The sequence below is a fragment of the Onychomys torridus genome, chromosome 4 (assembly GCF_903995425.1).
Source record: "Onychomys torridus chromosome 4, mOncTor1.1, whole genome shotgun sequence".
Lineage (NCBI taxonomy): Eukaryota > Metazoa > Chordata > Mammalia > Rodentia > Cricetidae > Onychomys > Onychomys torridus.
Genome location: NC_050446.1, coordinates 218357 through 232392, shown reverse-complemented (window position 1 = coordinate 232392; position 14036 = coordinate 218357). Strand labels below are relative to the sequence as shown.

The following is a 14036-nucleotide window of genomic DNA, read 5'->3' as shown; positions in this document are numbered from 1 at the left end:
ACAAATGACTAACGACAAAAGAATACAATAGAAGCCGGGTGCAATGGTGCATGCATTTAATCTCAGCACTCAGGAGGCAAAAGGAGGTGGATCTCTGAGTTTGAGGCCAGGTAGGGCCACATAGTGAGACTCCTTAGAAACCAAAGTGATGATGGGCTTAGGTCAATAAATCAAACATTGGGCAAAAGGGTCAGATGATGAGGAACTCTTTAGTGCTGCAAAATTTTACTTTACTTTGCAGGCAGAAAATTTTCAAACAGATCATTCAAAACCTGGCATTAGCTTTACTATAGATCCTGGCTAAACGTGAGGTCTTACTCTAGACATGTGGATATCAGCATTTCTGGGAAAAGGACTAGAGATATATGCTTTAAACAAACTTCCAAGTAATTCCTACTCAGTCTTTAATATTAGCTGATTATGGAACAACAACAATAATAGCTATATGCTTCAATTTTTACTCTGATTTTATCAAGTTTGACACACTATTAAACCTAATTTTACAGAGAAGATAATACAAAGAGATAAGTTACTTGCTTTAAGTCACAATGACTAAACACAAGATACAAACACAGATGCTTGCCTCTAGAAACCATCTTAAACATTAGATTCCATCTTATACTAAATGTAGATAGATGTCTAAGGGAATTGTGGAAGATGTACAAGGGAATGATATGATCAGAAATACAGGTTGGTAAGGTTAGTTTTGTAGGTGAAGGAGAGACTGGTGCTGGGTGGCCAACCTGGAGACTTCAATATACCTTCAGTTAGTGCTTCAGGAAGCTCTGGAGTACCACAGTGGTTGGAGAGAAGGAGAAGCTTAGCCTGACAGACAGTGGAGTCTAGAATAAGCTCAAAGCTCATGGCTTTGTCAGCTTTGTCATGAGGAGGCAATCACTGGGCTACAAAGAGGAGAGGAAGTTTATCTCTACTATGGCATAAGGTCAATCTGTTAATAGCTCCCCCAGCCAAGGGAAGTCTATGATGCAAGGTAGTTCTTGCTCAAGCTAATGGACTGGTGATAATTTCCCTTGACAGCAGAGGTGGAGGTTGGGGGAGTATAAGGAAGGAAATAGTGCAGCAAGACAAGACAGCTTAGGTGGCATCAGTTATCATGTAGCTGTGTGAACAAAGCTCTCCCCTTTTCTGAGAAACACACAGGAGACACATGTTGATTTTTATTTTGAGATAGGGTCTCATGTAGCCTAGGCTACCCTCAAACTCACTGTGTAGCCAAGTATGACCCTAAATTTCCCGATTCTTTTGCTTCTACCTTCTAAATTATGGAATTACGGACATATACTTCCACACCTGGTTTATGAAGTGCTGGCGACTCAATTCAGGGCTTTGTACATGCTAGGTAAGCAAGTAGTCTAATAATTGGGACACATTGCCCAGACCTGCCAGGGTTTCTCTGTGTTTAGCTCTGGCTGTCCTTGAACTAACTCCCTTTGTAGACCAAGCTGGTCTTGAACTCATAGAGTTCCGACTGCCTCTGCCTCCTGAGTGAGTGCTGGGATTAAAGGTATGTACCGCCACCAACACCTGGCCCCCTAAAGGCTATTTTTGAAGTCAATCCAAAATTGCATAAGCCAGGTGTCATGGTATGTGCCTATAGTCTCAGCTACTCAGGAATTTAGGTTGAAGGACAGCTTGAGCCCAGGAGCTTGGGGCCCAAAAGAGCTATGCCTAGTTGTAGAGAGCTGTCATCGAATCCTCCAGATCAGAAACTTAGAACATATGCAACAACCAGCATCACCATGCCTTTCTAACACTGGTCAGCATGAGCAGATATTACCTCTTTCAAGAGTTCTTGTATATGATCTTCTCCTGATAAATTCTGTTCTAGTCTCTTTTCCAAGGATATAACCTTTTCTTGCAACTGTGCGATAATTTTTTCTTTCTCTTGAGTTTCAGCAGTGACCTGCAGGGGAAAGCAGAGTCATTCTTTAAGTCCTCTTTAGACTGTAAGCCTTCTTACCTACTTCTCTTCCCTGCCCTATTGTATCATCATGCTTCTCTGAAATCCTGTGCTCAATCACATCAGAGAAAAACAAGTAACCAAGAAAGCTTTCCTAAAAATGGGGGTGGAGATGCCAGATGAGAACCAGGAACATTAAAAGAAGAGACCTATCACAACAAGAAGCAAGCACCAGATGAGGAGACCTAATGCATCAAGAAACAAACATCTTTACTTTAAGTACCCGACAACCTGGGAAGAAAACTAACCACTCTCTTGGTAGAGGGAGCAAGGCCAATCCCATTGAAGAAGCTCCCAGTGTCTCTGGAATTACGTTCCTAAGGCCCTGGATCCAATCTCTAACACTGGCAATAAACAAACATCCCAAACTAGAAAGCTATAATGATGTTCTTGGGAAAAAAAGAGCTGGGCACAGCAGGGACAAAGCTGAGATAACTGCTTTAAGGCCAACAAAAGAACTTCTGAAACAAATGATAGGAACTAACAGCACCACTGTGAATTTCACAGGTTGGCCTGAGAACAGTGCCCACTTCAGCTTGACATTCTGTCAACGAATGCAGTGATGGTGGTGACAGAATGGGAGCTGGTTCTTTCATCACCAATCAATCACCAAATGCTGCTCAATGTCAGATCCGAGAATCCAGGAAGCTCTGAATACACAGGCACTCAGATCCACGGTGGTCCTTCTTCCACTGAGGATGCCAATTCTCCTCTCCCAGAAAGGTGCAGGGTGTCAGGCTTTAACAGTGGTGTGCACACCCCTCACACTCACTCTGCTCCCTTGCATGCCATGCTTATACTTCCATTGCTTCAGCTCAAGCCACAGACATGTTCAACTTGGGTCAATTTCTCCTCAGGAAGACGCAGCTCTGAGTATAGGGTGGTGGAGAAGTATTTGCCATTCTCAACTGTTACTAGTGAAAGCAAGATTGAGTGGGAAGACTGAAGAATGGATGCACAACCCCACAATTAAAAAAAACAAACAAACAACTTTTGTCAGGCCTAAACATTATCTGTTGCCTTCCAAGAATATACAGGTTCTAACCCACAAAAGCAAGAAGTCTGGTCTCTGGAAGTAGAGACAGATACCTACTCATATAAGTAACTATAAAGTAACATAATTATCCTGTAAGACAGTGATATACAAAGTGCTTGAGAGAGCAAAGGCAGTAGGGAACAACTATTTGAGATACCCAGACTAGGCCTCCCGAACAGGTGCACAGAGGCAGGAGAGGAAATGGAATTGTGGGTAGAGAGCAGTGTACTGGTTTGTCAAGTTGGCACAATCTAAAATCACACTGGAATAGTCTCAATGAGAGATCATCTGCATCAAGTGGGTCTGTGGGCATATTTGTGGGAGATTGTCTTGACTACATTAATTGATTTAGGAAAAACCAGCCCAGCCCCTAGCTTTAGGTCTTGGACCATGTAAGTACAGACAGGGGGCTGAGCACAAGTGAGCATGCATGCATTATTTCTCTTTGCTCTTGATCATGAGTATAATGCAACTAGCCACCTTCACTTCTCCTCAATAATGGACTATGTGGTGGTTTGAATAAAAATGTCCCCCATAGATTCATATATTTGAATGCTTAGTCATCAGGGAGTAGAATTGTTTGAAAGGATTACAAGGATAAGGAGGTGTGACTTTATTAAATAAAGTGTGTCACTGGGTGGGCTTTGAGGATTCAAAAGCCCATGCCAAGCCCAGTCTCTCTCTGGACCAGGATGTAACTCTCAACTACTGCTGCAGGTCTGCCTGCATGCTGCCATGCTCCTGGCCAGGATAATGCACTAAGCCTCTAAAACTGTAAGCAAGCCCCCAATTAAATGTTTTCTTTATCAGAGTTGCTTTGGTCATGGTGTATCTTCACAGCAATAGAACACCAACTAAGATAGACTGTAACCTGAAATTATAAGCTAAAATAAGCCCTTTCACCCTTAAAGTTGTTTTACTAGAACAAACAACATATGCAAAGAGCTAAGATAAGTTCACCTGGATCAGGAAACTTGGTGGAGGAGGCCAGAAAGGCTGAAGACACACCTGAAACCTGTGGCCCAGATGCTGAGGTAAATGGCAATATTCAGAAAGTAGATAACACAAGAGAGATGAATGTTAAGACAAGAAAGAAAAACTGGGCTGGAGAGATGGCTCAGAGGTTAAGAGCATTGACTGTTCTACCAGAGGTCCTGAGTTCAATTCCCAGCAACCACATGGTGGCTAATAACCACCCACAACTCGAGAGATCTGGTGCCCTCTTCTGGCCTGCAGGCATACATGCAGACAGAACACCGTGTATATAATAAATAAATAAATCTTTAAAAAAAAAAAAACAACTTTGCTCATAATGATATATCCTATAGATCTCTCATTATAATGCAAATCAGGGCAACAGAAATACTTGCAAGAAGCATGGTTCAGCCACAGCAGCAGCAGCTCCAGCATTTCCCATTATCTCTAGTCTTTATACCACTCATCATTGCGTCTGTGTTACAAGAAAACTAACAGATAGATCTCTCAGCAACACAGTAAGGGTTCAGACTGGCCTTCAGGATCTAAGCCTGCACTTGTTCTGCTGTTCAGCACTCTGAACTTGAGGGACACTTGAGGGCGACCCTTCCCACTGAAGACCAACCATCTTACACAAGTTACTGTGTTGGTTAGGTAGCGCATGAAGTTGGGATCAGAAAAAGAATCAAGATGCCAAAACTCCAGCTAGTCTTCTTATGGATTGCATCCTATAGTACAGTCTGGTTGTGCTACATCAGGTCTTCAGCATCTGGGGCTGACTAATGGAACTACTACCAAACACAATCCCTGCTGCCAAACCTGCTTATTTCCTAAGTCTCCCTCTTCATCTACTCTCTAGTCACATCTGAACCTCGCAGGTACGGACCTAAAATAAGAGCTATATTGGGGTAGAGAAGTGGGGTGGTGTGGTGGTGCATGACTTAATCCCAGAACTCAGAAGGCAGAAGCAGTTGGAGCTTTGTGAACAGCCTGGTCTACATAGTGAGCTCAACTCTGTTTTAACAAAACAGCACGATTTAGAATACTTACAGCGTGATTTCATTTATATAATACTAAGAAGGATGAGAACAAATGAAGATACTGTATAGGAATCAAATATGGTAAAAATATAAAACAAAGCAAGAATTAAAACAATCTATGGTGGAGGGCTGGAGAGATGTCTCAGAGCTTAAGAATACTGGCTGCTCTTCCAGCAATCCTGAGTTCAATTCCCAGCAACCACACGGTGACTCACAACCATCTATATAGGATCTGATGCCCTCTCCTAGTGTGCAGGTACACATGCAGAGCACTCATACATAAAATATAAATAAAAAAACAACAACAGTCTATGGCTTGTGCTTATTTATTGTTATTATTATTATTTGTTTTTTTGAGGCAAGACCTCTGCCTCCCAAGTGCTGGGATTAAGGGTGTGTGCCACCACGGCCAATTGTGCTTATTTCTGAAGGAAGAAAGGACAGGATAGAACAGTGAAGGACATACAGAAGCTTTGTGCCGAAGCACTGGTTTTTTTAGCCTGAAGAATATACACATGGGAAGTCGGCAGTTTGTTACACTTTTTTTAACCTCATCCTTATTTTTATACATCTGTAAAGTTTATAAAGTCATATCTGGGAATTAACAACAACAATAAAAGGGCTGGAGAGAGGGCTCAGAGGTTAAGAGCACCGACTGCTCTTCCAGAGGTCCTGAGTTCAATTCCCAGCAACCACATGGTGGCTCACAGCCACCTGTAATGAGATCTGGCGCCCTCTTCTGGCCTGCAGTCATACATGCTGTATACATAATCAATCAATCAATCAATATTTAAAAAACCCACAACAACAATAAAAACCTACTCTAAACTTAGGACCTTGGTACTAACTGACCTTCCTGTAGTGCTCTCTGAGTTATGACTGGCAGTATCAGCAACTAAGATGCTCAAGCCAGGAACCAAGGAATACAGTTATGCCAATCTCCTCATTATTTCTTAAGCTGTCCAGCCTCCATTTGCCATCACTCTTAGCAACGCTACCATCATGGGCTGGTGAGATGTCTTAGTAGGTAAAGGTACCTGCTGTTAAGCCTTAGAGCCTGAGTTCAATCCCTAGAACCCACATGTTGGAAGGAGAGAAGTGACTCCTGAAGGTTGTCATCTGACCTCCACATATGTGCCATGGCACATGTTTACCAACACATACACAAACACACATATGAATAAAAAATAATTAAAAAAAATTAAGCCATCATCACATCACCATTGGACAAACAGCCAATCACCGGTATTATTTTTTTGAAAGGGAAACTCCTTTCAGTACGCCCTCTCCTACAGTCAGAGGAGTCTACTCTTCTATGCTGTAGTACCCTTCCAGCTCTCCTCCACATCCTTAAGGTGCCAGTTTCTTTACTTATCTCATGGTTTTTGCACATGTCGTTTCCTGACTGAGATTCTATCCCTTCGTCCTTCCCTTCCAACTCCAGCAGGGAATTATCAGGTACCACTACTTGAAGGAGATAATCTGATCCCAGTGTGGAGATCTGAGCTGATGCCCTGTACAGGCTCCCAAAGCATCTCAGTCTTCCTTCAGTGCACTCATCAAAGTCAGTAATTACATACTCATGCTATTACTGGTAAAATCTGTCGACTGTCAAGACTAAAGGCACCAAACAGGCAGGGGTAGTATCTGTTCTGCTCACCATGGTATTTCTAATAGCCAGCATATAGCCAAGCACATAGAAGTCTCAGGATTTTCAGAAAGGACAGAACTTTCTAACTACAGGCTTGACCTTCCTGGGCCTTTTTTTCTCAATAACAAAAAAGATGACGAGCGAGTGTGGCAGTGCATGTCTTGTATCCCAGCACTTGTAAGGCAAAGAACAACCTTCCAGTTCCAGGTCAGTTTTAAGCCAGCCAAGGCAATAATGAGACCCTGTCTTAAAAATAGAAAAGGTGGGGCCAGGTGCACACCTTTAATCCCAGCACTCAGGAGGCAGAGCCAGGTGGATCTCTGTGTGAGTTCGAGGCCAGCCTGGTCTACAGAGTGAGCTCCAGGACAGGCACCAAAAAGTACACAGAGAAACCCTGTCTTGCAAAACCAAAAAAAAAAAAAAAAAAAAAAAAAAGCAATCTCTGAAAAATGGAGTAAAAATGGTTATACTAGATAAGATTGTAAGTAAACTAATGACAGAAAAACAGAGAGAAAAAGAACATGAAGTTGGGTAGGTAGGGGTGGGGGATCTGTAAGGAGTTGGAGGAGGGGAAAGAACATGATCAAAATATATTGGGTGTGGCTGGAGAGATGGCTCAGCGGTTAAGAGTGGTGGCTGCTCCTTCAGAGGTCCTGAGTTCAGTTCCCTGCACCCACAGGTGGCTCACAGCCATCTACAATGGGACCTGACACCCTCTTCTGGTGTGCAGGTGCTCATGCAGACAACACTTACACACATAACCCCTGCCCCCCAACCAACCTTTAAAATACATATAGTATGGAAAGAAGAGCTGGATGGAATAGTCCTTCAGGGCTGATGCAGTTCAGTAGGTTAAGGCCTGCCACCAAGCCTCATGACCTAGTGAGATTCTCAGGAACTATGTGGTGGAGAGAGAGTGGTGGTTCGACTTCCAATACACACACGCACACACACACAAATGTCAAAAATAAAGAATAATCTTTCATACTTAGCTATCATTGTTCATCCATCTGTTCTCAGAATTTAACATAGGCCTATGGTTTTTGCCTACTGGGCAATAAAATGTCTTTCAGCCAAATAAGAAACAAAATTAAAAAGTGATGTAAATCCTAGTACAACTGTGGCCATGTCAGCGACTGTTCCATGTTCTTCCATTCAAGGTCTAGTATGTGGTACTTTAAGACATAATACTATTTTTCTTTAAGGTAACAGGGATCGACCTCAGGGCCTTATGCTAAGCAAATGCTCTACAGTTGCACTATACTTCTAGGCCCATAGGAATAGGTAGAACAAATAAATGACAAACTTTATATGGGTACAGTGGCATAAGCTTTTAATCTACTTGGGAGACTGAAGTTGGAGAATTCCAAGTTCTAAATCACTTTAAGCAATTTAGACTGCCAATCAAAAACAAAACAAAACAAAACAAAACAAATATTATGCTTTGAGAATGCCTGTTAGGATACTATTTTTCTTTTCCTCCTTCATCTCTTCTACTTTAATAAATATTATATATAAAAATTGGTGGTTTCACATTGTTTTCAAAGCCAGCCTCTAATGTCTAGGGCCAGTAAACCTATCTTAGTGTATAAAATCCCTAGACTATACGTATGTGCCACCATACCTAGGAATACTATCTTTTCTGTTAAGCAACCTACGTAACTGAGTGGCTGCCCCACATGAGTGCAGCTTGGCTAGAACAGGAAGTAGGACACATGGTCCACATGGGCAACACACACTCTGGCAGAAGGAAATTCCTACTCATGCTCCTGTGTTTACCTTTTGCAAGTCAATGGAAAGCTGCTGAATGAACGCTTGGAGCTCTTGTTCCTTTTGTTCCAGGACTATAATCTTATGTTCTGCACATGCTTTTGAAGATGCCACACGATCTCTTCATGGAAAGAAAGCAGACAATGAGCAAATATTGGTATTTCCTGTATGACACACTCTCCAAAGGAAGGATGCACAATAAGTTTATCTTTGTGAAAAAGCTCCTTGGCTTTCAGAAGCAGAAGCAGGAAGACCACCAAGGTCTAAGCAAGGAATTCTGATCTGTCTTTGAGTACTCAATAACCTTACAAATCAAATCAGATTGTACTGCTCAGCAGGAATGGAATGGACTCATGCCTACGAAGGTGAGGGAGAGAGCCATTGCTGTGACAGCATGGAGGGCCTGAGGACTAGCCACGTAGGAACAAATGCAGAAGCCTTTGCCAGCTCTGAGATCACAAAGTCGAGATGAGCAATGGGGACATGTGGGTAGGCTATAGCAATGCTATACCAACACCTCTCCCAAAGGCCCCACAGACCAATCAAGAACCTCTGTTCTTCCAGCGTTGAGCAGTGTCTCTGCAATTCTTCTAGCTGCTGGGTTAAGCCAGAAAACATCTGATTGGAAGTCATCAACTCCTCCTGAGTGCGATTAAGTTCTCTGGTTCGTGCCTCCAACTCTTGCTCCACTTTCCCCAAGCATTCTTCTTTTTTTAAAAGCTGATAAGAAGACATAAGGTCCCATTAGGCCACCACTAAGAAACACAATTGGAATACATGACCAGACCGTTGAGATGGCTCAGTAGGTATAGGAATTTGCTGCACAAGCTTGACCACCTGAATTCAATCCCTAGATCCCATGACAGAGAGAATGGACTCCTGAAAGTTGTCCTTTGACCTCCACACAAATGCTATGGCATATGCATGCCCTTGCTGCCCCCACCCCACACCTCTATTTCACCACACCCACAACCCCACATACACGAGAAAGAAAAAAGAGAAGGGTGACATTTCTGTGGGATGAGAATTGGGCTTAATGTGTAGTACTTACACAGATAGAAGGTAAAAAGGATACATTTCAAATAGAACTTTTCCACTTTTAATAAATCTGAAAACATTGCAATGTGGTTAGTATCAAAGACTATGAGGGTGTTTACAGTCATGAAAGTGATGACCTCTGGAGGCATAAGGACTCATTGCTCCATGGTACTATTACTGAGCTACTGAAACAGAAAGACCTACCATGTGCTTTACTTTGCTGATTTCCTGTTGCTGGAACCCCTCTAACTCATCAATTTCATCTCTCTTTTGAAAAAAGCTCAGGCTCTGGTTCTTCATTTCCTGTAGCTGAGTTGTCAGAAACCTTTTATCCTGTTTGCAAGAAGACACCAAGTTAGGCAACCCAAATATTAGAAATCTGTACTATACAAGCAGAACATTTTAATTGTATGTCTGCAGACATATACATACATGCCGTAACACACATATGAGGTCAAATGATAATCTGTGAGTTCCAGGGATCAAACTCAGGCCAACAGACTCGGCAACAAGAGATTTTCCCATCACTCCAGCCCTCAGCTATTATTCTGAGTCAGGGCTTTGCTATGTAGCAACTAGCTGCCTATGAAGCCCATGGAACAATGGTTCTAGAATAATCATCTCATCTCTGTCTATCGAAGAGGCTCTCTTACTTCCTCAGTGATAAGTCTTGAGAAACGTTCTGGTTTCTCCTGTTTTGTTAGGCAGAACTCCCAATGTGAGTACAAGGTCAATCAGGGGCCATAAGCAAACAGATAGCAGAGTCAATTTAGGGATCTTGAGAATGGTTTAATAAAAGAATCTGTCCATTTCGTAAGTAGAGATATCTATAGAAATAATACAGTAGTAACTGTTAGGTAAGCTGTTAGGGCACTAAAAAGAGGGGGTGGCTATGAGAAAAGCCGTATCGAGTGTTCATCATCTGAACCAATGGGCCAATGGAAGCTTCAGAGTTTTGACCATGGGATTAAGGAAATCCAAGGAACCAGCTGTGGACAAAGCTGAGGAATAAACATATGAATTATACTCTTTCCATCACATTCTTCTGGTGTTCTCAAGCAGCCACTCAAATCCAGAAAGTACCAAGCCCAGGTGATGTCATCACCTTCAGGAAATAAGGAAAAGGATGAGAGCAGGGGGTACAGCAGGAAGAGCCAACAAAGGATGCCCAGCATATCCACTAAGGAAGAGTATGAGGCAGGCTGCCGAAGCCAATTGCCCAGTGTCCTGCTTCCAGGAGGTGCTATCGTAACGTACTGTGAGCTGGGTACTGGGGAAAACAGTACCCCTACCCACCTTTTTCTTCTGGTTTCCTGGGATTAAAACTAGAGCCTTGCAGGGCGGTGGCGCATGCCTTTAATCCCAGCACTCGGGAGGCAGAGGCAGAAGGATCTCTGTGAGTTCGAGGCCAGCCTGGGCTACAGAGTGAGTTCCAGGAAAGGTGCAAAGTTACACAGAGAAACCCTGTCTCAAAAAACCAGGAAAAAAAAAAAGAAAAGAAAAAAAAGAAACTAGAGCCTTACACATGCTAGGTAGGCACTGTATCACTAATCACTATGCTCAGGTTTTTTTTTTTTTTTTTTTTGGTTTTTCGAGACAGGGTTTCTCTATGTAGCTTTGCACCTTTCCTGGAACTCACTCTGTAGCCCAGGCTGGCCCTGAACTCACAGAGATCCATCTGGCTCTGCCTCCCGAGTGCTGGGATTAAAGGCGTGTGCCACCACCACCCAGCTAATGCTCATTTTTTAAAAAAACTTTTCTTTTTTGCATTACATGTGAGATTTGCTTTTATTAATGTGTATAGTTTATGTGTATATGTATATGTTTGTGTAAATGTGGCACAGGTGTGCCATGGTATATATGTGTAGAACAGAGAACTTGTGGGCGATGGTTCTCTCCTTTTCACCATGTGGGTCCTGGAGACTGAACTTAGACTGGTCCATTTTGCTGGTTCCCACTTCTAATTTTAGAAGAATTGAAGTGGCTTGCTCAATGGTTAAAAGCATACTCTGCTACTCCAGAGGAGCCTAGTAGCTCACAGCTAACTGTGACTCCAGCTCAAGGAGGCATCCAGTGTTTCTGCCTCCATGGGCACCTGCATACATACAGTGTGTGTGTGTATATAGTCACACAGACACACACACACATATATGAATTTAACAAGCAATCTTTGTTGTTTTCTTTTTTTAAAGCTAGAACTTTATTAAATTGCTTGGGCTGGCCTTGAATTTACGCAATAGCCAGGGCAGACTTGACCTTGAAATTCTCCTGTTTCAGTCTACCAAGCAGCTGGGGTTACAAGCCTTTACTAACTAGGCCTGGCAGGAGAAAACATTTCCTAAGCCTCAGAGACAATGCTATCATGCATACAACAAAGATGACTAACCTTTTCAAGCTGGTCCATCTTTTCTGACCATTCCTAAAACAAAACAAAAGAAACAGTTTCTAGGGAGAAGAATCTACAATATCAAGACTCTCAGAAAACAACTTGCTCCTAAAAGCTATCAATCAACCAAAAAAAAGGGAAAGATAAACAGTAACATAAACAAGCAAAAATACCCATAAAATTGGTTCAATATTAAGAAAGCTAAATATCCTAAAAGAAAAGGAAGATACACTTTACATAAAGTTCTAGAACATAGTACAGTTTCAGGTGTCCACTCAGAGGACACTCAAGCTCTGCTATTCTTTAAGTCGTCTATGAATACTGCTATTACTTCTTCTGAGTGGGCAGCTAGGAGCCACTGAGTTGGGTCACACAGCTGATGTTTAGACATCAACTTACTGAAAGTCTAGGGGAGCATGATCAACAGTATTTGGTAACAATCTGCTCCCTTGGCTTGAGACTCTGGTGTATGACAAAGGAGAGGGGATATTACACTCCTTATTCACAAACTACAGAATACAAGGAAAATAATATTGGTACAAAAGGACCAAACTCAACAGCTGCTAATCAGAATATACTTTTAGATTTTTTTCCTCATATTTATATATATCCACACCATAGCTATCTATTAGGTAGTTGTAAATGATGCTTTTATATTTATACTTATATTTTTACATTTATGCTTTTATATTTACTATTGACTAGCAGGGCAGAGGTGACACATGCCTTTAATCCCAGCACTCAGGAGGCAGAGGTAGTCAGATCTCTGAGTTGGAAGCCAGCCTGATCTACAAAGTAAGTTCCAGGACAGCCAGGGCTACACAGAGAAACCCTGCCTCAAAAAAACTCAAACAAACAAACAAACAGTCAAGCACACAAACAACAAAACCCAACAACAACCACAAGACCCAAAACACTACTCACTATATCAAACAAAACACATCCCATAGCTACTGTAGTATTATTATTTTTCTCTTTTAAATTTTTTGTTTTGTCTTAATTTATTATTGTTTTTCCTTTCTTTGGAGACAGGGTTCATGCAGTCCAGGCTGTCCTTGAACACCTGATCCTCCTGTATGCCCTAAGTGTTAAGAGTAGAAGAGCACACCACAGCTGGCTTACTTTACTACCATTTGCTGCTATTCACTTAGTATCTCTCAGTAGCTGTTTCCATGGAGATCAAGAGTCTCTTCCTGCCTATATTTGGTTCGGGAGAAGGGGTCAGAAGGGTTATGTGAACTGCTGTGACTAGTGTGACAGCGTCTTACTCTGGAAGAGGGAGGTGTTTGTGGGTGTAGGTTGGGGGACAACTTTTTAGAGGGTGAGACCCTTTACTTATTTGTAGGCTAACTAGTAGATTATGGACACATCAGTTTCTGTCTCTATTTTACAAAATGCACACAGAGAGAATTCTGGACACACTTTGCGATTAAAGTGTTAAGTCTGACTCCATAAGAAAAGGTCAAATGAATCCTTAAATAACTTATTGGCTTAACAGTTGAGAGCACTGGCTGCTCTTCCAGAGGAACTGGGTTCAACTCCCAGCACCCACATGGCAGCTCACAGCGGTCTGTAACCCTAGTTCCAGTGGATCTGGCATCCCCACAAAGACATACATGCAGACAAAACACCAATGCACATAAAATTAGATAAATCTTAAAAAAAAAAAAAAAAGGAACTTATATTCATTCCTTTCCTTCTAGGTTGTAAAGATTTTTACCAGGTCTGCATCATGATTTTTAAGTCAAGTCCCTAAATGAAATCTTTTCCTAGCCTTGGGCAGTACCACATATAACATACCTGGTCCTTCCTGGCTAATGCCAAAGCCAGTCCTTCTGCCATTTTGGCTCTGTTGGCTTGGAATGTCTCATTCTGCTCTTGGAATTTCCGCATGGAAGCTGTTAACAAAGAGGCTCTATTTGAGATATGGAAATACTTCAGAAACAGCATGACAAACAGTCCATGTGAATTGTTTACAAATGCCACCAAATGAAAAAGGCAAGCTCATAGAAATGGATTATGAGATTGTGAAGAACTCAATTTCCCACATCCTTTCTGCCCTGGTAAGATGAATTTAGTTTGCTGTCTGGGTCCTCACCTTTGCCTTCTATAATAGTGAAGACATCAAACCAGTAGGTGGGCAGAAAATACCATCCACT

The 14036-nt window shown here is 42.1% G+C and overlaps 1 protein-coding gene across 4 annotated transcripts in view; it reads right to left on the bottom strand.

Annotated features, from left to right (window-relative positions):
* Golga1 (golgin A1) overlaps nucleotides 1-14036 on the bottom strand; it is a 50138-nt gene that overhangs the window by 21410 nt on the left and 14692 nt on the right. For all 4 annotated transcript variants that reach the window (XM_036183075.1, XM_036183078.1, XM_036183076.1 and 1 more), the window contains exons 6-11: nucleotides 13678-13775; nucleotides 11878-11910; nucleotides 9696-9824; nucleotides 9004-9173; nucleotides 8463-8574; nucleotides 1799-1924 (exon numbers count right to left, since the gene is read on the bottom strand). In XM_036183075.1, coding sequence (XP_036038968.1) covers nucleotides 1799-1924; nucleotides 8463-8574; nucleotides 9004-9173; nucleotides 9696-9824; nucleotides 11878-11910; nucleotides 13678-13775 — 668 coding nt within the window. The remainder of the gene's footprint in view (nucleotides 1-1798; nucleotides 1925-8462; nucleotides 8575-9003; nucleotides 9174-9695; nucleotides 9825-11877; nucleotides 11911-13677; nucleotides 13776-14036) is intronic.